The sequence below is a fragment of the Carassius gibelio genome, chromosome B3 (assembly GCF_023724105.1).
Source record: "Carassius gibelio isolate Cgi1373 ecotype wild population from Czech Republic chromosome B3, carGib1.2-hapl.c, whole genome shotgun sequence".
In the NCBI taxonomy this organism is placed as follows: Eukaryota; Metazoa; Chordata; class Actinopteri; order Cypriniformes; family Cyprinidae; genus Carassius; species Carassius gibelio.
The window spans coordinates 2,678,239-2,702,859 of record NC_068398.1 but is presented as its reverse complement, the minus strand read 5'-3'; the positions used below and the strand labels follow the sequence as shown (position 1 = coordinate 2,702,859).

Here is a 24,621-nt window from a genome sequence, read left to right as displayed (position 1 = left end):
ACTCGGAGAATAGTCTTTATCTAAAAAACATTGAAAAAAATACACGGCTGGTGGGCCGGATCAACATTAAAAGTTTTCACAATAGTTTAGAAGAAAGGATTTCACTATTAGGTATTTGTTATTCTGATACACATTTCCTGTATAAAAGAGTATGTCTATAACCTATTCAAGGGCATTTAGTGCAATCTTAACCCCTTACTAGTAACCCCCCTTTTTTGGCATGGAGACCGAAATTACATACCCAAAATAAAAAGGTTTCTGCTCATGATTCTTTCTGACTAGATACATAATCAACCTTTGTTCACAAAGCTGACACTTTAAAGTTTACTGTTAGGGAATCAGAATCACTCAGACTGTTATGATAATAGAGATATATAAGCTCAAACATAAAAACAAAAATAAAAATATAAAAAACATATGTTTTAAATGTATTTAAAAAAATGTTGATGTAGGAAATGAGTTTGAAAACACAGTGTAGCTAAGGCCACAAGTCTTCCAAACCTTCATAAAAAATTTCATAATCGAATCTGTAAAACGGTGAATTTTATGAAATATTTTCTAAGGCCATGTCATGTGTGTTTTTAGAGCAGGCTAATCAGATTGATTTATGGCCCTTGTCATCTCTGTGAGATCTCACATGTAAACTCTCCTGTGTATTTTGTGTTTGTTTGGCTGTGAAAACTGCCCGATTAATCCCTATCTGTTATTCCATTGTTCTCACCAAACGAGTCTTTCACACCTCCGCCAGGTATGACACATTATCCGCATTATTCTTTTATCATTATTCTTTTGTTTTTATTCCACCTTTATTAGCCTTGATTGTGGTTTTTCAGGCTTTACAAAGACACAAAGCAGCAATCTCACTTCAGTCTCTGTTTGCATTTAGCCCTTATTTATCAAAAGTCTTACTATAAAAATACAACAAAACATTTTCTTACGACCTTACGTGAATTATTGAGACAAAAATGCATCATGAAGAAGAAAAGCACCTGCTATTAGTAGCATTGGTGCTAACGTTAGCATCAAGCTACATCTGACAATTTATGAAATTATTAGTACACTTTTACTAAAAACTCACTTTAAACCCCGATCGAGTGTTTATAATAACTTCCTTTAGCGATCAGGGGTGGAATTTGGTCGTTTACTGTTGTAAAAATATGTTATTTGTAGCCTTTTTCATCGCTGCACAAGTTAGCATTTCCGATGTACATTTTCGATTTTTTTTATAAAAACGCCCCAGATCTCAAGAAATTCTCATACCAAGCTTTACTATCGTAATCGCGGGTTTATTGTTCGGATATTTTGTGTGTACAGAGGTGTTTCAGTGTTGTTTTGGCCAGATAACTACCAGGAAGTGTGCAGGAAGCATGTGACACGATGGGGCGGTGTCCAGATATTACACTCTCAGATTGACTTTTGGGAAGGCCCAATCAGAGTCTGAGCCACACAGCACGAGCTGCCGGCACAGCAAACACATACACAGATCGCTGGGAGAGGCTGTTTATCATCTGATCGCGTAAATCCGTGGAAAATGAATAGAAATGACGATTCTGTCTGAAGAAATATGAAGTAAACATCAGTAAATATATCCATATATCTCCGCAGATATGCATCTTTGGTCTATAAATCCTTATTGACGCTGTTCAGTGAGTCTATGTGAACACAAATAAACCGCTTTTGACGTGACTGAATATAAGTGAGTGGTGAATTTCTATTCAAAATGTGGCATAATACGGATTTATTATTTTGCACTCCTGACATAAATCACTAAATATCTGTCACTGCAACAATGTTTTATCAAAAACATGGTCAAATATCGAAGCTAGAGTCTTTAAACTTTCAATTGATGCATAGTTTGTCCAGATGAAGTAAGACAGTGATGTTTAATGTGCTGTGAAAGTGAAACAATAATAAACTGGGGCCGTCAGCGATGTTTGCACGTAAAGGGGTTAATCACGGTAGATGCTAATGCTTATGACCGAAGGGGAGTACACATGGGCCTACTCTTTAATGTCAAGTGGAAATGTTGAAACAAACAAGTACGACGAGTAAAATGTGAACATGGCCACAGGCATCTAAGAAGGTTGACAGTGTGTTGTATTGCTCTGGTTTTGGCAAGGGTGTGGTAACATCCACTGACCCACAGAATGCAGATCATCTTAATTTAATACTTTGCTCTTCAAGAGATAAGGGAGGTTATTCAGGCCAGCTATCTGGTGGCAGCTTGAGGAATGGTGGACCCCGACTCCACCAGCTCCCTATTGAGAGGTCTCTGAGAGACTTGCCTCGAGTAATATCATCCGCTGAGTTGTCTCTAAATTTTACATGGTGCCAGGAAGCAGATTCTGTCAGCTCTTGAATCTCCATTACACGTGTCCCTACAAACACTTTGTAGCAGCATCAGCTCGATTAAAAGTGTATGGGGATTGTAAGTTCTGTAACTAGGACTTTGGAAAGTTGAGAAACACAAAGAGCTGCACATAACTCCAGACGGGGTAAGGACTGCTGCTTGTGAGGAGCTACTCAAGACCTGGCAGCCATAAAGGCAACTTCAACTTGACCGTCTGTACTCTGTGTCCGCACGTAATCCACTGAAACATGCCTTTTCTTATACATCACAGAAGACGTGAATCTCATGCCTAGGATGGGTGATCCATCTTTGAGCTGAAGTAACATCTGGGCAGAGATATCTCATCTAGTCCATTCAACTCTTTCTCCCATTCACACCACAAGGTAAAGATGCTTGTGGGTTTTACTTGGGACTTTGAATCATAACAAACATCTCTCCTCTTGGTTGATGAGTCTGGAGCATAAGTACCTGTTCTAGAAATATCATCCTGAACGTGGAGCTCGTACTCCAACCAATCCGCAAAGTCAAGAAGAGTAGGAACTGTTATCCTTGATGGGTGAACATACCTCCTCAAACTGGTCCAAAGCTTTTGTTGAAGTTTGTCTTGTAGCCTGGACACATGCGAACCACATTCAAATTCAGCTGCCCCTTCTGACACCAGCTGCTCTAGCATACTCATTCATGAACTTACAAGGAGGACAAATAGCTTGAATGCTTAAATATCTCCTGACCTGATGTTGGGACTTTCCAGAACTTCAGCAATATTCTGAAGAACAAGCTTGTGTGGTTGACCATACATCGTTTTCAGAGCTCGCATGGTATCTGTGTAGGGTCTCACAGAATTACAGTAAGAATCGGCTACCAAGGACCTGATATTTGAAGCATTCAGTTGAATCTGCTGGGAGAAGGTTCTCCAGTGCCATCCGCAGTCTCAAAAACTGTTTTGGGTCTGCTGGTGTTAAGACAGGTATGTTAGGTGCTGGTCCCCGGTAAATCCTCTCTTGCATTTGTACCATTTTAACTCTAGGTGTAATCTCAGGTTGCTGTGGTAGGTGGAACTCTCTCTTGTCTGGATAATGCCTGTGTATGAATTGAGGGTTGTCGTCAGAGTAATGAACAGCTCCAGCAGTCTGTGATGACCTCCGTGGGATAACACAATAGCTCTCACTAGCATGTGTCTTTTCTAACCTGGGTGAAACTGACCAGTCCCTCATCTGCCTTGTCAGCTGCTCACACTGGACAGATATGTGCTGGAAAACATCCCCAGAACATGGTGAAGGCTCCCTCTGGGTAACTGATGAATGCTGGCTGTGTTGGGCTTCTTAGTACTAGGGGCTGGCACTGGGGTCACTGAGCGCCAAGGAGTCTCTATTCCTGTGGTGATCTGCTGGATCTCTTGCTTTAATGTAGCATTTCTTGAGGCCTTGTAGTGCAGAAAGGATCTTGGGTAGGATGTGGCTATGTAGCTGATCACTGTCTCTCTTCATCTCTGTCCACATAGACTTAATGTCGGATAGCTGTTGGGCTTGAAGGTGAAGCTTACCTTTTTTTGATTGTATATCTTACTCTTGCCATTCATCTTGAAGAAGCAGATCACCTGCATATGAGTGCTGGCTCTTTGGAGATGATGATCTCGATACATACTCTGGCATGGGTGGAGCTTCCTCTACTCCGGCTTGACCCAGATGTGCAGTTGGTACTGCTCTCTCCACATAGCCTGATCCAGGGACTTGATAATCTGCCAAATGATTATGTGGCCTTATTTGTCGTTGAGGGTGAACAACTGGAGGATCTGGCTTGGAATTGTACATCATCTCTCTGCTGCGATTCACCAATCCGGGTCGAAGGACCATTTGAAATATAGGGAGTTCGGAAGTGCACAATTTGGATGGGCGCGAAACACACCAGGCAGTCAGTTAGGACTGAATGAGCCAACTCTTAACTGAAGAGGCACCAAGCAATATCTAGTTTGCCTTTAGTTTACTGGAGAACTTGTAGTATATAAGTGTGGTTCTGCAAGAATTCAATGAGAACTGACTAATTTACTGATATATACATACAGGTGTTACACAAATATAAACATCCATGTGAATAATGAAACACTAATCAAATGAACATAGTAATGACATTAGGTATTCTGAACAGGTCTTAGCGTTAATTATTTGAATGTCCACAAGAGAGTGCTATTAGCACGTGAATGTAGCTTAACCATGCATAAATGAATACAAGCATGTGACAAAAGGCTAATCATCACATAATAATAGTCTCCAAATAGCATGATGTGCAATATATATAAATATCTCGTACTGAATCAGAACATTGGAATACTTAGAAATACACTAAATAGGTAGATTAATACAGTCAGGATGGTGCTAATCGACAATTCTTATAAACTGGAACAAACAGACGATTTCTCAATCACAGAAAATTAAGCAAACAACTTAATGGCAATTCAGCGTGGATAGATAAGTATTAGAAGTCTGAAAATGGCGGACTTTCCACTCTCGCACGAGTGATGCAGCTGCTGGATGATGTGGTAGCATCGAGCACTCTGATTGGTTGGGATTATCAAGGACATTCAAGAATATCCAGGCCTTTTGTACAAACACAGCTGATTTGCATTTAAAGTACCCTGCACTGAAACCAATCACTGTGAACAGGGCTGTTTTCGAAAGGGTAAAAATTGTTGTTTTAAACTACAATTAAGAAATGTTACCTAAAGTATGTTATAGACTTTTTATTAAGACCCTAAAGAGTCATAAAAACTTGTGGAAAATGGGCATCCAATGACCCCTTTAAAATGTGAGTCCCAAGGTATCCTTTACACACAAAACACTTTCCACACTGAGAGCAGGTTCAGTTCAGTTCATTTTATTTATTTCCCAAAGGCAATTTGGTTGCAGCAATCAAACATTTCACATAAACAACAAAAACAATACATTTCCTTCCTAAAAAGTTCTTACCTTAAATTTATAAACTTTACAACTGAAGGGATAAAAAGTTATTTTACTTCCCTGGTTTACAATCAAGACAATTGTTTTTCACTTTTAGAGAATTAAACCAGCACAACAGTGAAAAAGATAACAGTAACTCAATATAGGATCTGTAGAACATGCACATCAATGTTTTGTCCACATTAAATAACCTTAGTTTCTGCAAGCAATACAATATTTGCTGCCCACTCTTACACAAAACCTCAGTATTGGAAGAAAATAAAAATTTGTTATCCAACACAGTGCCCAAATACTTGTACTGTTAAACACTCTCAATACCTACTCCATGAATAGTTTTATTTATTTTAATCAGGTTTGTTAAAAGTGTGCTTGAATGAGGTTACAATTAAACTATTTGAAAACCAGTTGAAATTAATGATGCAATCCTTTAAATCTTAACTTTTGAGTGTAGCAGAATTAAATGGATGTAAAATTATCATCATGTCACATGTCGCATTGTATTTAATGTGACAGAATTTTTTTTTTATATTTTATAGTTTAAATATAATATTTAATATATTTGATAGTTATGTATAGCCTATATTATTGTATTTTAAATGGTGTAAAAACTTGGCCTCAAAAAGCATTTTCCCTGTGGGGACAAACACTTCTGGGAATTCTATAAAATTAATAAAAATCAAATAGCCTATTGATGGCTCAAGAAGGAGTAATTTTTCAAATAACAGTTTTATTTTTAAAAATGTTAATAAACTGTAACCCTAAATGTTTTTAAGTGTAATATTTTTGTAAAGGCTAGGGACAGAAAAATGGACATTTCCACAGAATGACCCATACATGCCTATTTATAATAAACGCAGCATTCTTTTGTAGGCCTATAATTCTAATATCGTTCTCACCTATTATATTATCTTCTAGCTCTCCAAGAATGTGCAGAACCAGCGATCAGAAGGATTATTTGCCATTTTACAAGCCTTGAGTCTGCGAACACCGCTCCTCTTATTGATACCGTAAGCCTGCGACGTGATGCCCTCGCTGTCATGTCAGCGCTCCGTGGCTATGGAGGATTGCATTTCTCCACAGCCTGCGAAGTTCTCATATGTGATTTCAACTAAATGTATCCAGAGTGGACCAAGCTCGCCAAGATAGCCTGTGTAATCCCTGTCTCGAGTGTTCCTGCAGAGAGGGGGTTCTCGCTGCAGAATCGGATCAAGACGAAGCAGCGAAGTCGCCTTGCGGAGAACAAGGTTACGCGGCTTATGCGCATTGCAAGTTGTGTAGACACTGGGAAGTTTTGATTTTAAGTCGGCAGCTGCACAATTCAGCACAGCAAAAAAGCGTAAAAAGTAGCCAAAAATGACGCGAGACAATATTATAGGCCTAGTCATTTGTTGGTTCAAGTTCATTTGACAAGGAGTTATTTCACACGGTGGCCAATTTAAATGTTACCAGCTAAATGAGACTGTTTGCTTAAGTAAAAACAATGCTATATTCGGATATTTTATGTGGGGAAGGGGGGTTGGTTTGTTAAACTATGAAATGTGAAACCATAGTAAAAAACAATTGGTTGATTGACGCCAACGTTCATGTTTTCTTTTTCTGTCTATTTGAAAATTAGGCTAATAAAAAGGTTGCATATACGGCCTGATTATGTCATTTTTTAAGTTACATAAACTGCTTTCAGTTTTCCTCAACTTGACTAATTAAGAGGCGATATTTGACCGGCATATCATCAAAATGTCCTGAAAATGAAACCTCCATTTTTTTTCTAGCGGAAACGCTGATAGATGGTATACTTTATTAGCATGATTTTTGGTCAGTTTGGTCTGTTAATATCACTGTCTTAGTACATTTAGCCATGTTAAGCGTTTTTCACAGTAAGCATTTTAGAGTGTCCCCTGTCATCCAGCGCAGCTGCCCCCTCAAGCATCAGGTCGCGGAGCAACATCAAAAAGAACAGCTGAGACCAGCCGACAGGAGTAGCTGAAGCCTTTGTGAAATCTGTAAAATACAGCCGTGAAAGTAACAGGCATACCTGCTGAAGTCACGGACAACCTCCGCGTCAGTACCCATACCCAAGAGAGCGTGATCAGATAATGAGCTCACACGCTATCCGCATGAGGAATGACTCCACGCGAATCCAGTGTCCTGGTGGGCCAGTGGTGGCGCGATAATCAGTCTAGATTTCCGCTGCCCTCCAAAGTCGTGCGCAAATACATGTGTGATACATGTTAGAACTCTTTGATTTATTTATTTTTTTTGGTAAATTCATGTTCTTGTTGGCATTTAACAATAAACAAAAATGTTTTAAAACGTGTCTCTATGTCAGTTAAAAAAGCAACAATATACCGGTATGCTACATAACTCAACGATAGAGCTTTGTATGCAGCAAAATCAGGAGAAATTATGTAAAAAAAAAAACAAACCCGGTGGTAATACCGCCACTCATAATAACCGCAGGGGACATTTCTTAACTGCTACAGCCCTACTCCTCACTCAAGAAGCCAACGATTACAGAATTAGCAGCAAATTTTATAATATGCCTATTTCTAAAACTATTCTTACAGTCTTTGTGAACAACATAAATAAGGGGGAGAGGACACATCCTTGAGGTGATCCAGTTGATGACAGTCATTCAGAAAAACAGTCATTAAGGGTGTACTCACACTAGGCACGGTTGCCATGAACCGGGCCTGAGTACGATTGTCCCCCCTCCCCACTCCCCCTCTGGCCTGCACTCACATAAAGGGTTTCAGCATTCGTGCCGGAGCACGCTTACGTCATTATGGTGCAACAGTTTCGGGATAAACAGGAAGAGCGGCGCTCTCTGAACACAATCGAGTCCATCGCTCTGTTTTCTTTGTGGATAATTTTGTGTCGTTTGGTCCACAGCCCTCTCAAAGCCTGTTGTTAAACAGATGTGTCGCCTTAGTGGCGCGAAAATTTTCACGACTTTGCAGTTTTTAGTTTTTATGCGTTTTGCACCTCTGCCGTAGACCAAAGCGACCCTTTCCCTGCCATGTTGGTTTTGGAGCGTCGCAAAACCGTGATGCAAAGCGTCCTTTTCCGTGCTCCGGCATGGTTAGCGCTCACACTGCATGCGAACCGCGCCCGAGTCCAACTGAACCGTGCCCTGGCCCACCTCTTCCAAGCGGGCCAGGGCCGGCTAATCGAGCCGCGCCCGGGCACAATTCGGAGCACTCACACTAGTCAAACGAACTGCGCTTTGGTGGTCAAACGCACTCGGGCACGGTTCAAACTGGCTAGTGTGAGTACACCCTTACTTTAACTCCCCAAGGTGAAAGGCTTTTATGAAGATTGGGTTACCAAATGAACCTTGCAATGTCCTTTCTGTGTAAAAGTTTTTCCAAACAGAGAGCAAGTGAAAGACTTTTACCCAGTATGAATTAACATGTGAGTCTTTAAGTTACCCTTCTGTGTAAAGCTCTTTGCACACTGAGAACAGCTGAAAGGCTTTATTCCAGTATGAATTAACATGTGCGTCTCAAGGCTTTCTTTGCGTGCAAAAGTGTTTCCACACTGAGAGCAGCTGAAAGGCTTTATTCCAGTATGAATTAACATGTGGTTCTTAAAGCATACTTTATATCTAAAACTCTTTCCACACTGAGAGCAGCTGAAAGGTTTATCTGAAGAGTGAGTTACCAAATGATTCTTAAGTTGTCCCGTCTGTGTAAAACTCTTTCCACACTGAGAGCAGATGAAAGGCTTTATTCCAGTATGAATTAACATGTGCATCTCAAGGCTTTCTTTGCGTGCAAAAGTGTTTCCACACTGAGAGCAGCTGAAAGGCTTTATTCCAGTATGAATTAACATGTGGTTCTTAAAGCATGATTTCCATGTAAAACTCTTTCCACATTGAGAACAGCTGAAAGGCTTTTTTCCCGTATGAATTTTCATGTGGTTCTTAAGGCATGATTTCCATGTAAAACTCTTTCCACATTGAGAACAGCTGAAAGGCTTTATTCCCGTATGAATTTTCATGTGGTTCTTAAGGCTTACTTTATGTTTAAAACTATTTCCACACTGAGAGCAGATAAAAGGCCTTTTGACTCCTGTTTTTTTAATGCTGGAACTCGCTGATTTTTCTCCATTGACATCGTGATCTTTCTGATCCTGATATTCCTCCTGCACCTCATTCAGATCTTGCCTTTCTTCTTTCATCAGGCCTATAAAAAAAAGAGTGAAAATCAAATGGTAAATTTGAAAAATAAGAGGATAAAATATTTGTGTCAAAACTGTCCTTTGTTAACACAGTGCAATGAAAATAACTAAAAACACTGCATTATGCTGACAGGTCAATAGATGGTGATATCACTTTGTAGAGAAACACTACACACTGACAGCTCCAGCAAACAAGGTTTGTTCTTTGATCACTTTCATTAATTTAACAAATTAAATGACATTTTACATTCATATAATTGGGAGAAACAATGTTTAGTTTGGTCACTGATTCACACACACATAAAACATTGAACACTTTGAGACAAATACAATCTGACTGAACTCTAAATAATTGGGTCATTCTCACAAACCTGTTGAAACGCCATGGCACTAATTATTTTAAATATTAAACATGCAATTTAGTAATATATAAAAACCTCATAATAAAAGACAATACTGTTCTCTGCCTCACACAAGAGTAATTTCAACATAGGAATTAATTATTTTTGCATTTTAATTGCATTTTCTGCTGAAATTCTCATTACCGCAATGCGTCCAGCTGTGTCTGAACTCTTGTTGTAATTTAAACAAATTAAAATTAAAATATTCTGAAAAAAGTAAATGAATATGGATATGGTTTGTGTCCCAGTAAAACAAAAGGCTTAAAAAAATAAGTTTTTTTTAATAACATAATTGTGTAGTGTACCGCATATATGAAGGAAGGTATTGGCAAAATCCCACCTGTAATAAATCACTTTGAGTTATACACGCCTTACAGTTTGGCAATGTTTTATTTAAATGTTAGAAGCCACGTTAGTTAAAATACATTAGACGTTTTAAACCCAATCGGCGGAATTGTCAGACGGTCCCTTACGCATCAACACACTGGGCTGTTTTTAAATAATATTTTGAGGTTGATATAAAGTTGTTGCATATTGTTAAAACTAATCGTGGTTGTGGTATCTTTGTAGGACTGATGTAGTAGTGGCACATGAAAGCGAATGTCTGGCGAACATTGAACCTAAAACTAACTTTACCACGCTGGTTTCTACTACTAGCGTAAAAACCTATACACAGTCTCCCAGGCTTGGAGTTCAATACAGTTTCTTGATTTTCAAAAAGCAAAAATAAAGTCTAATTAAAGTAATAATTAAATCTCCTCAGTGTCAGTGCAGTTGCATTTCCATAAGAAATTTAAAACGTATTTAAGGCAAATGTAATGATAGTTAACGTCTTATTTTTACATAAAGGATTTGTGTACCAAAAATATTATTTAAAGATGAATGCAGAATAAACGCCAACCTCCTTGTTTCTCGGGTTTAATTCTCCTGGCTCCTCGTGTTTTATTCTCCGAGTTTCTGGCTCCTCGTGTTTTATTCTCCGGGTTTCTGGCTCCTCGTGTTTTATTCTCCGGGTTTCTGGCTCCTCTTGTTTTATTCTCCAGGTTTCTGGTTATTCTCCTGGTTTCTGGCTCCTTGCGTTTTATTCCCTGGGTTTCTGGCTCCTCATGTTTTATTCTCCAGGTTTCTGGTTCCTCGTGTTTTATTCTCCAGGTTTCTGGTTCACTCGTGTTCTCTTCACTCTCCTCTTTAACAAACTCCATCTTCACAGCAGCAGATCTCAGTTCAGATGAAATTCCTGCTTGATTCCAAACTTAGTCACGACTGTGAGGACGAGAATATTAGTTATTTTTTAACCTGATTCAAAAACTGTATTTCTTTATTTACAGAAACAACTTTTCTAACAGTTTTTATTAAACCAGCATCACGAAAAAACAACAACAGAGAGTGCGGTGAAACTCATCTTCTTCCATCTTTAAAGGTGTTTTTCAAACAAACAAATGGTTTTAGCGCCCCCTGCTGGACTGGAGAGTGAAGCGGCGATAGGAGGAAGAAAAAAAATGACGTGTCATAAAGCCAAGTATGGTAACCTATATTCAGAATTCCTGCTCTGCATTAAACCCATCCAAAGTGCACACACACAGCCGTGAGCACACACACAGCCGTGAGCACACACACACACACACACACACACACACACACACACACCCACACCCAGAGCAGTGGGCATCATTTATGCTGCTGCGCCTGAGGAGCTGTTGGGGCCTTGCTCAAGGGCACCTCAGTCGTGGTACCGACGCCCCGAGATTCGAACCCACAGCCCTAGGGTTAGGAGTCAAACTCTCTAACCACTAGGCCACAAGAAAAAAAGCAGATCTGCAAAAATAAATTATACATAAAATAGACTCGCATGGTATTTGATCAACACCAGTACATGGTTTTTCTGTTGTTTGGTAATTCCAACACAAGCTAAATATGACAGGACTGACACAGCATTTTCTTACATAAGAAGTGACTTGGTTTACTTAGTTTTGTCTTGGCCACGACATTACTAGTGGGAACGTGATAATATGTTGTGGCCACAAGATATTTATTTGTGGGAACATCATTAACTCGTGGGAATGTGTTGTGGCCACGAGATGATTTTGACGAGGTAACGATATCCGTATGTCTTGGCCTCGAGATGTTTTGTTGAGGGAACAACATCCATTTCTCATGGCCACGACTTCTTATGTTGAGGGAATGACATGTTTTTCTCTTGGCTATGAGTTTAATGCCTAAACAAACCTGCGTGACCATAGCAACCCAGGATTAGCAGAGATGGATTCATTAATATTTTTTTTGAATTAAGAAGTTATTATATTATTTACAGTTTTAAACTTGACTTAAGACCTTAACAGTATCTTGGAGTCTCATACCTGTGCTTTAGAGTGCTGTCCGCCATGTCTGTGGTTTGTATGCAAACAAAACAATGGATTATTTACCTAGAGATATGGATTTATGGACTAATTTCAATAAAACAATTCTGGTAAGCATCGTTGAGCATTTATTTTTAGCATTTTACTAGTGCAGGCTATAGTTTTCCCCAAAATTTCTTAAAGTATGTACGAGTGAAGATTTGTTAAGTGTGTGTAAGGTTGAGGTTTTCAAATAAGTTAGTTGCAGTTATTTTTATAACGATAAAGTACTGCATCATATATGCATCGGTATGACTGAGATCATCTGCAATATCTCTGTCCTGCTTTTACAGCTGCTAAATGTAAGCAGACTATACTTGTGTACAGATGCACACCTCTGCCAAAACACGTGACTACAACACAAACAGTATTAAACGCAGTATGTTATGTTTATTTAAAAAAAATATATTAAAATTAATTTAGTTCACGTCTAAGTACAATATTATGTTAGTCAACAGCCCCCCACCAGGGGGTGCTGATGCTATGACGAGGGGGCTGCAGCCCCCGCAGCCCCCCCTTTCCCGCGCTAATGCTAGGGCTGCATGATTTATCGAAAATCGTGATTTGAGACGTTGCAATTTGCTAATCGCCAAAGCTTGCAATGCGGCTACAATATTACTCTGTTCCAGAACATATGCGTGACTGTCAGTCTTGAGTGACAGACTTACTAACCAATAGAGTGAGCGCACCTCCATTCTTCCCAATCAACTCTGCTCTAATCAACTGAGTAAACACCTACCATTTAAAAAAAAAAAAAAAAAAAAACGGAAAGCAGGAGAGAGGCTGAGTGGGATTATGGCGTCTACAGGGTCAGGTCAATAGTTAATAGTCAATAGCAAATTAAAACTAAAGAAAAAACTATGTAACTTAATCTTTCAAAAAAACAGATAACGAACAAGAAAAAGATAATTTACAAGAGCTGGGTCACATTGCACATAAAGAGCATCTCTTATTGCATGTTCGCTATTCCCAGTTCATAAGACCGCACACAGACTGTGTCTCTGAATGCTTCTCATACTCGCGCTTCTCTTCTTTACACGGCGCAAATCCTGTGTCATGCACGAGCCGTTCACACTTGCCACACTCATGCAGCCTGTTTTCATAATGCTCGATTATAGTCTCCCCTGCACCACAAATCTCCACGAGCGCATCTGGCAGTGTGGATGAGGCTTGACGCACACACGCAACCTGCGACAACTAGCGCCTGGCTTTGCGTTTAAAATGAATGTAAGTTCAATCTAACTGCTTGCTAATTTTACTTGAATGAAATGAAACATTCAGCACATTTTCCACTTATTCTTAAAATCCAAAATCCAATGTAACATGTAATACTTTAATAATTGACTAAAGAAATACAGTTCCTTATTTATATAAAAAAAATATATTTCCAGTGAAATTCAGTAACTAAGTTAATTCTCACATGCACACACACACGAATCCCTTCCAAAACACAATTGAAAAGTGAAAGGATTTCAGGATTATAATGAGAATTGTATTAGATAGAACAACAGTACTTCCTATTGGAAAAATGTCAAAAACAAAAAGGATTTTTGTAATGGTTTCATGGAAACTGTAAGAATTTCTGTTTTTTTTTTTCTTGTTTTCAGCAGGGTAATGATACTCATACTGTGCTGCACATTATTGACAATATTGAGCTGAAGCTTGACTTTGAAAATTTAAAAAAAAAATCGCAAATCAAATAGCAATATCAGTCAAAAAATTTATTAGATTAGATTAATTAATTAGATATTTTCCCCATATCGCACAGCGCTAGTAGAGACACAAAGGAGTAAAGTAAGTTCAAGTAAAGTGTCTGCATTGACCATTTCATCATGTTATTTTTTTGCATTAACTGCAGGGAGTATTAACTGAAGAGACCTGATCAACAGCAAGCTTTGGATCTACTGAATGTGTATTTTTCAAGCATTTTATTGCAGGGTTCACTGGTATTTATTGGCATAGCCAATTATTGGTGAAAAGTGTTCATTAAATTACTTCAATGTATAGCAAACCAGATTTTTACCAAACCTCTGACCTTTGTTTTTCTGCAGAACTCAAAAGAAGATACTTTGAAGAATAATGGTGATCAAAACCACAAGTATGTCAGGTATGGATATTATAAAGGGCACTAAATTATTTCCTTTTTTTATATATATAGAATTTTGCCATCAATTTAAGAACAAAAAAATAAACAATTTACTTAGCAAATGGTGATAATGTTTGTTAATGAAATATTTATTGAAAGAAAGAACGGGACAAATTATATATATATATATATATATATATGCACAGCTGTTTTTTCAGCATAATTACTCCAGTCTTCAGTGTCACAGGATTCAGAAATTTTGCTGATTATTATCAATGTTGAAAAGAGTTGTGCTGCCCAATATTTCTGTCTACACTACAGGTCACAAGGTGTTTTTTTTTTTTGTGGAGGGGGGGGACTAATAGCAAGGATGAATAAAATTGAATACCAGTGGTAGAAAGGACTTTTGTAGTTTGACAGAAGATTAGTTTTTTTTTTTTTTGAACTTAGCATTTATAAAATAATCATGAAGAAAAAATTAATTTTATGTTTGTTTTTTTGGGTGGGCCAAATAATACAGGAGAGATGCTAGAAATATCCTTTACTCTTTATGAATGTTTTTTTTTTTTTTAAATCTTCTGAGAAGCTCAAGAATTATGGTTCTTTGTAGTGCTGGGCGGTAAACCGGTTCATATCAAAAACCGGTGTATATTTTCGTTACGATGTTAACTTTGAATATACCGCCATAACATGGTGTTATGTTATAACGCCTGTTTCACACAGTCCAGTCGTATTAACGAATTTCAGCTGCACGAGGTTGAGGTCCGTCAGTGCGTTAAAGGAGCGGTGCAGCGATTGTTAACGTACTGAGTCTATTTTTGCTGTGCTGCAGGCACTGAATTATACATTTCAAAATGAGAATCGGTAAGTACTTTGTAGCACTGCCATACTCTGAGAAACACAACAGTACCATACATGCCAAAATACTGAAATTGTTACTTTACAGAATTGCTAGACGTCCAGATGTTGGGGGCAGAGGAAGAATGTTCACTCCAGAGCAAGAGACCCATATAGTGAACATGGTGATTTCCAATAATGCGATAAGACTGCGCGAAATACAGCAGCGCATAATTGATAATGACACCATCTTTCAAAATATACACAGTGTAAGCATTTCTGCACTAAGTTGTGTACTTGCGCGCCACAGAATAAGAATGAAGCAAATTTACAGAGTTCCTTTCGAGAGAAACACAGAACGTGAAAAACAACTGCGATATGACTATGTGCAGGTAAGCTATAGTGTCATTGGTTCTGAATTTGGAGGTGCATACTGTAGTGCTGTGCATGGGCCTGATGTGTTGCATCTGTTTTGTCTTGTCCAGAGAGTGATGGAACTAGAAGCAGATGCCATGGGACATGAGCTACTTTTTGTAGATGAGGCTGGTTTTAACCTCAGTAAAACCAGGAGACGTGACAGGAACATTACTGGACACCGTGCCATCATCAATGTCCCAGGACAACGTGGTGGTAACATAACCATGTGTGCAGCTATAAGCCAAAATGGTGTTGTTCACCATCATGCAACCGTAGGCCCATACAACACTGAACACATTATTGCATTCCTGGACACCTTACATGACATGCTCACTGTTCAGAGACCAGAGCATACCCGATATGTCATCATATGGGACAATGTTAGTTTCCATAGGGCTGCTTTGGTCCGCAACTGGTTAACAGACCACCCATCCTTCATGGCACTCAACCTCCCTCCATACTCTCCATTCTTAAATCCCATCGAGGAGTTCTTCTCTGCTTGGCGCTGTAAAGTGTACGACTGTCATCCTCATCAACAGGTAGCCCTTTTACAGGCAATGCAGAAGGCATGTGGAGATATTGACCAGGCATCATGTCAGGCCTGGATACGGCATTCAAGGAGATATTTTCCCCTGTGCCTTGGACTGGAGGATACGAAATTTTGTGGCCGGACCCAGAAAGACGACATGATGTAGGCTGATTGTCTTTTTTTTTTTTTTTCTGAAATTACTATTTTGTGTTCTGACTTTGTCTTGGTTTTGATGAGTGTGAATAAACACCAATACTTGAAGTTTGGATCCTTTTCACTCACTTCACTTCACTTGTATGTTTACATGACACTATGACAAAAGTATGACCTCAAACTGATATCTGTACATAGAGAAAGCAAAGGCCAGATGTGTTTTGTATTCATACCATAAGTGTGTAGTTGGCACATTGTGTGCTTAGTAGATGATGGCTTGTATTTACTGTTTGATATGAAAACACCATTTTTACAAAGGTGTGAAGAGTTAATCTAGCTGTGTTCGCTTTTACAAGAGAACTACAATGTTTTGATAATTGGGTGAAAGGTTTTCTTATTTGTGTGTAGAGTTTTGCAAAATAGTTACTTAAAAATGTGCTTAAGCAATCAGAAAAAAACTGTAAGACCCATGGGATTGCTTGTGATAAAGAATTAAATGCAAAATGCACGAGACTGTTTCTGTCTGTGGTGTTTTAATTTTAAATATTTTAACAAGAACAGTAGGCTAATTATTGTGTTTAAATGTTTTGCCGCTTGCTTGATCAGCTTATTATACAAACCTAGAAGTAAAATGCATGAATAATGCATTGTTTATATTTATTGAGTTTAAACTAATGTCTCAGTGGTTTTCAACCTGTGGTCCGCGGCCCCCTAGTGGGTCGCGGTGGTATTGCAGGTGGGCCGCCAACTATTTTGTTCATTTCCAGTCCATTCTAGGGCGGTGCGATTAAAATAAATCATCAGAAAGTCATGATTTGAGTGTGCGCGATTTCTAAATCGCTTTATAGCACGATTTCCCGCGGCCCTGACCTCCCGTAGTATGCTATCCGATCCAATCAGAATCCATTGCGCCTAGAACGAGAACAGAACAGACTGGGCATATGCCTAACTCAAGGTTCACACACTGTCTGTGATGCGCCTTTTTTCTGACCCCATTTTAATGGATCAGAGCGTTCACACTGCACGCGGTAAAAGGCTAGAAATACAAAACGTGCGAAAATAATTAATATCTAGCACATGAGCATAGAGAGAATTGTGAGTGCACAGGATGCATTTTAAGTGAGAGGAGACACGTTTTAAAGCTGCAGTAGGTAACTTTTGTAAAAATGTATTTTTAACATATTTGTTAAACCTGTCATTATGTCCTGACAGTAGAATATGAGACAGATAATCTGTGAAAAAAAAATCAAGCTCCTCTGGCTCCTCCCAGTGGTTCTATTGCCATTTGCAGGAATACATGGCTCCCCGTAAGAAACAACCAATCAGAGCTGCGGTCCGTAACTTTTTTGTGTGTTCAAAATTTACAAAATGTATATAATAAGTGAGTACACCATGAATAGGGCTGTGACGGTTGCCGTGACAACCGCATCACTTGTCTACTGCCACCGGCGGTAGTGCACGTGACGTCACAAACTCTTAATACAAAGTTTTGTATATAAGTGCAATAACTGTAAAAGTTGCAAATTCTAAGTCTATGGTAATTAACAAATTACCTCAAACACAGTGTTTTCTTTAGATTGGCAGATTTGAGCGCAGGAAAATACAGTTTATGCATTCAGCAAATTAATTAAGTGTTGGGCGATGGATCTTGTTGGGTAAGCAAATACCACATCACCGATCTGGAGTCATCTGCATTCATGTCACCCATCAGTGTTTGCACAAGTTCTCGTGAACGCAAACGATGGCTGGTCAGGTTTGGTGAGGCTTTCTCCAAACTGGCCAAATACAAACAAGACAGCGATAAATAAAAGATGGTAACAAGAAATATGGCAACGATTCCTATTTCAAAGAGAGCGCGTGCAGATGAGGAGTTACTGAGCTTGCTTGGTGGCGGAAAAGTAAACCGGACGCAGCACAACAGCGTTGCAATAGGTTTAGTCTGTCTAGTGTCATCAGGACATTTGAACTCTGTGTCAGTACCTCACAGACCGGACGGGGATTTATCATGTCGTGTTGTGCTGCATCCAACGTAGCATCACTGATTATAATGAGTATTTTGTCACGCTGCATCGCTCGTGTCCGTTAGACAGGGTGTATTTAACTAATTTTATTTAGGCTACTTACTTGTTTAACTGCATTATTTCTTTGATATTTATTTTAGTGTTTTGCAGGCGGCGTTCACTGACAGAAGTGCTCAAATAAACACAAACTGAAGAGTTAAATAGGGTGTGTAAGATGAGTGAGACAGTGCTGGGCTGATTTTATAGACATGTGCATACAAATATATCCTGTATATAATATATATAAAATATACTACATGCATGCACATTTTAAGTCAGCTTTAATCACCTTTTTTTTGGTAATTCCATGAATTAACTGACCACGACACTGCTTGCACATAGTTTATTTCGCAGTTTGATATGAAACGATACACACAAAGGAAGCGTGCACACAGTGAACTGGAGCGTGTGTCTGAAACTTCTCCTGTTCAGTCATTCTGCGACTGAAAAAATGCACTTCTTGTCATGAGAAAAATTGACAGCAGCAGCAGTTGTGAGTGGGTGGCCATCCCCGCCCCAACGTCAAATATTTTGAATACGTTAAACTGAAAAAATTATTGCCTTCGTTATCGAGCAAATTTTGACACTAGAATATATTTAAGCATTAATATATATACAAATTTTTTTTTTCAACACCGCTCCACCGGCGGTTGTTGGTCCATAACTACCGCGGTGGTAAAAATCAGACACCGTCACAGCCCTAACCATGAATTTATTTTCCAAACCATGTTTTTAGCCTGTCCTGAATCACTAGGGTACACCTATAATAAGTGTGTATATTCAGACTATTTTAGATTGCTTCGGGGCCACCGCAGCTGAGTAACCCGGTACCTTTGTGATTCTTCATAGACATAAACAGAGAGAAGTAGATCTGGCTACAATGTTCTTCCGCAAGACGCAAGCAGTTCTGTTTATTAAACGCTAGAGCGTCAAAAGTTACCGACTGCAGCTTTCGATTGTAACCAAATATGTACACTATTAATTTTAAAATTAAACAAAAAAAATATATACATGTAACAAAATTCACAAACAAGCAGAAAAAGAAAATAAAGAATTCCGAAAGTGCAGTATGCGTTGCGAAAGCTAGACAGAAAATATGCGCTTCTAAGACCCAGTGACGTCGAAAGCGACCTCTTATGCTGCGTTCAAATCGAAAAGAGCGTCTGGCACGAATGATTTCAATGATAAGTTAATGTAAAGACGAGTTATGAAAACCATTGCAAGCTGACAGCGACCGGTAATACCCCCACCTTGTGCAGCTGTACCTGAGTGTCCCTGGGACATCAGTGCGGTCGGAGCACATCTTCTCAACAGCTGGACATATAGTGAATAAAAAACACCCAGCTCTGGACCCCGAAAATGTTGATCGACTTGTTTTCCTGTCCAATAAATTTGTAATGGCCCTAGCCTTTTTGCGCATGCCTGCCTAGTGCCGCCTAGACTAAGTGTCGGTTACATTCAATAAAAAAAAAAACACACATGGCCTGTTCTCAAGTTTCATTTTTTTGAACGGTTGTTTGAAATGGATTGATCATTATTTAAAATAATCTTGGAGATTTTTGAATTGCCTAAATCATAAATCCAGCCGGGTTGAAGCCTGCACTGATGTTTTTCTTTTGTTATGGCAGCAGTCCCCTCTGCATATATATTTTTTCGAGAATGTTGCACTCTTGTTGCTGTTTGCTATTCTGCACGAAACGTAATGGCAATAAATAAAAAATATTGCTGACTAGTGTGTTTCCAGCGCTCTCTTTACGTTCGTCCATTATTTGACGTTGAAAAAGGAAACGTCTTTTTTTAGACATGGAAAATCAATTTTACAATCGATTCAATTAACACTTATTTAATTAACACTTACTCACAAAAGTGACAGCCCTAATTAAAACAATGAATAAATGTTGTGTTTGTGGACTAAACAGACGCGGATCAGTAGCGGACTGCAAACACGTCCTGTGTATAATATCCATTTTATGCAAGTGCTGTCGGGCTAAAATTGTCGCCAAAGGCAGCAACACGAGCAATTTGCTCCAGCACCTAAGCAGCAAGCACTTCTTGGAATATCAACCAGCAGAAAATGCATTGTACACCTGATTATGCATGAAAAAAAAAAAAGTCAAACCGGAAAACCGTTATATACATTTTTGGTCAAACCGCCCAGCACTAGTTTTTTGGTAATTGCAATATTGTTTAGGTCTATTTTCTCCATTTGCTAAATCGTCCGCACAATTTACTAATTCGTTCTCTCGATTTATAAATTGTGCACACGGTTTAGCCTACTAGTTTCCTGCATGCCATGTAATTAAAGCACATAACCACCAGACATTTATACCAGGTGCCTCATATACGGCGCTCAGGAAACAAATTTTACTTTTTTTCTGAAATGAAAGTGCAGTATCTGCTGAATGGTTTCATCTTTTTATCATGTCTATTTTTTGCACCAAATTATGTAGAGTTGTATCAATAAGTGAACTGATAATTATTTTCACTGATAACGTCATTAACTATCCCCATCCTTAATAGGACAAACATTTTCTATTGTTTATATTGTGTAATCTATGAATTGATGTGTTCGGTTTTCTGTGATCATGACTTGGTAAATCTTTGCATGGTTAAAGAACAGGTGCAATGTTCAAAATGTTTTGGTTTAGTATTTGTGTAAAGTAGCGTTGAATAAATGTTGATTTGTGAATGAATGCAGTGTGTTTTTGTCTACTTTCCATTAGAATTTAATGTTGTTGTATTGGTTCGCATTAGGGCTGTGCAAAAAATCGAATGCGATTTTCATGCGCATCTCTTCAGTAAAGGTGCTCCTGTGATTAGTAGTATATATCCAGCACGTGTGTTCAGATCAGGATTGCCAGGTTTCAAAACAAAACCTGCCCAAATCTTTCTCAAAACTAGTCCAATCGTGTTTCGTTCCGGGCGATAAAAAATACACGTTTTTTTTTTTGGCTGGGTTCCTTTGGTAATATTCGCATTTTAGGGTATAAATATCATGTTATTGGGATTGGGGTTGCTTAGACCCGTGGACATGAAAAACACTGACGATCTAAACAAAATCGATTTCAAAATCGCAGGCGATTCTTTGTCGATTTTGAAAGCGATTTTGTGTAGCTTGTCGGTGGACTACCAGTGTTGCCAAGTCCGCAGTTGTTTTTCATGTCCGCGAGCTGAAGCGACCCCAATACCAATAATGTGATATATAGCCACTAAAATGCAAATTTTACCAAGACAACTAAAAACATAGTTGTGCAACCAGCCCTGAATGCCTCTCCAAACAAACGTTCACACCATTAACAGCTCCTGCAACCCATCCTGAACACCTCTCCAATCAAGCACTCTCACCATTCTCACCTCCTGCATCCCCCCTCTCCCCCCCACCTACAATTCAGATCAGCGAGGATGCGGTGCGCCAGGTCTTCCGGAAGCAGAAAAGGAAAAAAGCACCAGGCCCAGATTGTGTTACACCAGCCTGTCTGAAATCCTGTGCTGACCAGCTGGCCCCCATCTTCACACAGATCTTCAACAGATCGCTGGAGCTGTGCGAAGTCCCTTCATGCTTCAAACACTCCACCATCATCCCCATCCCTAAGAAACCCAAAATTTCAGGACTAAATAGCCGTGTTTCCACTATCGAGCTAGGACCGGGCGTGCTAGTGCGTGCCAGGGCCAGTCGCGTTTCCACTGTCACTTCCGGGGCTTGATCGTGCCTCGCCGGGGCTTCATCGGGGCCAACGAAATCCTTGGGCCAAAGCGGGCCAGCTGGGGCTAGAGGAGGAGTTATGAACAAAGGCGGAGTTTTTCCGTGTCTAGAGAGCGTCAGCGCGGATCATTTCAGAAAGATAACAGCGATATAACTTTAGCATTTAAGACGTTTTAAAATCAGTTGAGTTTAAAAATCACTCTTAGTCAGCAGCAAGTGTTTGAAATAACTTGATCCAATGTGGATTATAATCACTAAAGGCAGAAATATTTATAAGCGATGCAAAAGACTATGCACGCTGGGCATTAACATTAAACATGGTAAATATGACCGCTTGAAGAAATCAGATGTCAGCTTCTTATCTACTATGCACGCTAAACATTAACATTACCATAGTAAACATGGTAAATGCAACCACTTGGAGAATTCAGACATCAGCTTCTTATTCTCTATCACAATTGTGTATTTACTAAGTAACATTTTATCTGTCATCTCGTTTCGTGAGTTTAGCTCCACGTTGCATATCATCAAAATATAATAATGATTTTTGTTCAGGAGCTTTTATAAAAGTAGAGAGTCTGCGTTGAGGATCATTTCAGAAAGATAACAGCTTTAACACCAGCATTAAACACTTTTTTAAATAAGTTGAGCTCAAAACTCACTTTCAGTCAGCAGCGAGTGTTTGAAATAACTTGATCCAATGTGGATTATAATCACCATACAAGGCAGAAATATTTATAAGTGATGAAAAAGACCATGCACGCTGGGCATTAACATTAAACATGGTAAATATGACCGCTTGAAGAAATCAGACGTCAGCTTCTTATTCTCTATCACAATCGTGTATTTATTTAGTAACTTATACTATCTGTCACAAGCCTCGTCTCGAGAGTTTATCTTACGTTGCCTATCATAAAAATATAATAATGTTTTTGTTCGGGAGCCTTTATAAAAATAGAGATATTATGATTCATTATTAATGTGATGTATAGGCCACAAATAAACAGAAACAGACTTGACTGAATAAGCAGGCTATTTTCATAAGCGTTAAAAATAAATAAATAAAATAGAAATAAGTGTATTTATGTGTGATTAATTTTGAGTCTTTTTAAATTAAATCAATATGATCAATGTATCACTTATTCTATAGTTAAAACATCGATGCTTTTGAATTTGAATATATAACAAAGCATGCAAACAAACTGCCGCTCTTTTATCATGTTGTTTTGTGATCGCGCATGTTCCAGTGACTTATTTCTTAGTTTTCTGATAACTTCTCTTTGATAGTGAAATAATGAGGTTGCATGACGTTGTTCTGAGAGGCGTGTAAAGGGCGTGTTTTAGTGACGTGCAGCGGTGCTTCAAGCTCCACTGTGGAAACCCTGAGCTATTCTGGCCTCGTGCTACTGGCCCGAGGCTATAAGCCCCGCCCGGCCCGCTTTAAGCCCTGGCTCGCACTGGCCCGACAGTGGAAATGCGGATAATGACAACAGGCCTGTGGCTCTAACGTCTGTAGTCATGAAGTCATTTGAAAAACTGGTGCTGGCCCAACTGAAGGACATCACTGGGCCCTTGCTGGATCCTCTTCAGTTTGCCTACAGAGCAAACAGGTCTGTGGACGATGCAGTAAACATTGGACTGCATTATGTTCTGCAACACCTAGACAGACCGGGGACTTATGTGAGGATCCTGTTTGTGGACTTCAGCTCGGCCTTCAACACGATCATCCCAAACCTCCTCCTGCCCAAACTAAATCAGCTCTCCGTGCCCACCTTCGTCTGTCAGTGGATCAACAGCTTCCTGACAGACAGGCAGCAGCTAGTGAGGCTGGGAAAATACACATCCAGCACCCGTACAATCAGCACCGGAGCTCCCCAGGGCTGTGTTCTCTCCCCACTGCTCTTCTCCCTGTACACTAATGATTGCACATCTAAGGACCCCTCTGTCAAGCTCCTGAAGTTTGCAGATGACACCACACTCATCGGCCTCATTCAGGACGGTGACGAGTCTGCTTACAGACAGGAGGTAAAAGAGCTGGCTGTCTGGTGCACTCTCAACAACCTGGAGCTTAACACCCTCAAAACAGTGGAGATGATCGTGGACTTCAGGAGAAACCCCCCTGCACTCCCCCCACTCACCATCATGAACAGCCCTGTGACCGCAGTGGAGTCATTCAGGTTCCTGGGCACCACTATCTCTCAGGACCTGAAGTGGGACATTCACATTGACTCCATTGTGAAAAAGGCCCAGCAAAGGTTGTACTTCCTTCGCCAGCTGAGGAAGTTTAACCTGCCACAGGAGCTGCTGAAACAGTTCTACTCCACCATCATTGAATCCATCCTCTGCACTTCAGTAACTGTCTGGTTCAGCTCAGCTTCTAAATCTGACCTCAGAAGACTACAGAGGGTAGTCCGGACTGCTGAGCGAATCATCGGTTCAACCCTCCCTTCTATTCAAGAACTGTACTTATCCAGTGTGAGAAAAAGGACTATCAAAATCACTCTGGACCCCTCACATCCAGCACACTCCCTCTTTGAACTGTTGCCATCTGGTCGA

General features: G+C 39.5%; 1 protein-coding gene across 4 annotated transcripts in view; it reads right to left on the bottom strand.

The window, feature by feature from the left end:
* Positions 1–24,621, bottom strand: part of LOC127952151 (zinc finger protein 883) — a 199,524-nt gene that overhangs the window by 20,129 nt on the left and 154,774 nt on the right. Inside the window, exon 4 of one of the 4 annotated variants that reach the window (XM_052550498.1) lies at positions 5,206–9,374. The exons of 2 other annotated variants lie outside the window; for them this stretch is intronic. In XM_052550498.1, coding sequence (XP_052406458.1) covers positions 8,695–9,374 — 680 coding nt within the window. In that variant the 3' untranslated portion in view covers positions 5,206–8,694. Of the gene's footprint in view, positions 1–5,205; positions 9,489–24,621 lie in introns of those variants that run through there. One more of the 4 variants, XM_052550499.1, reaches the window with a different exon arrangement.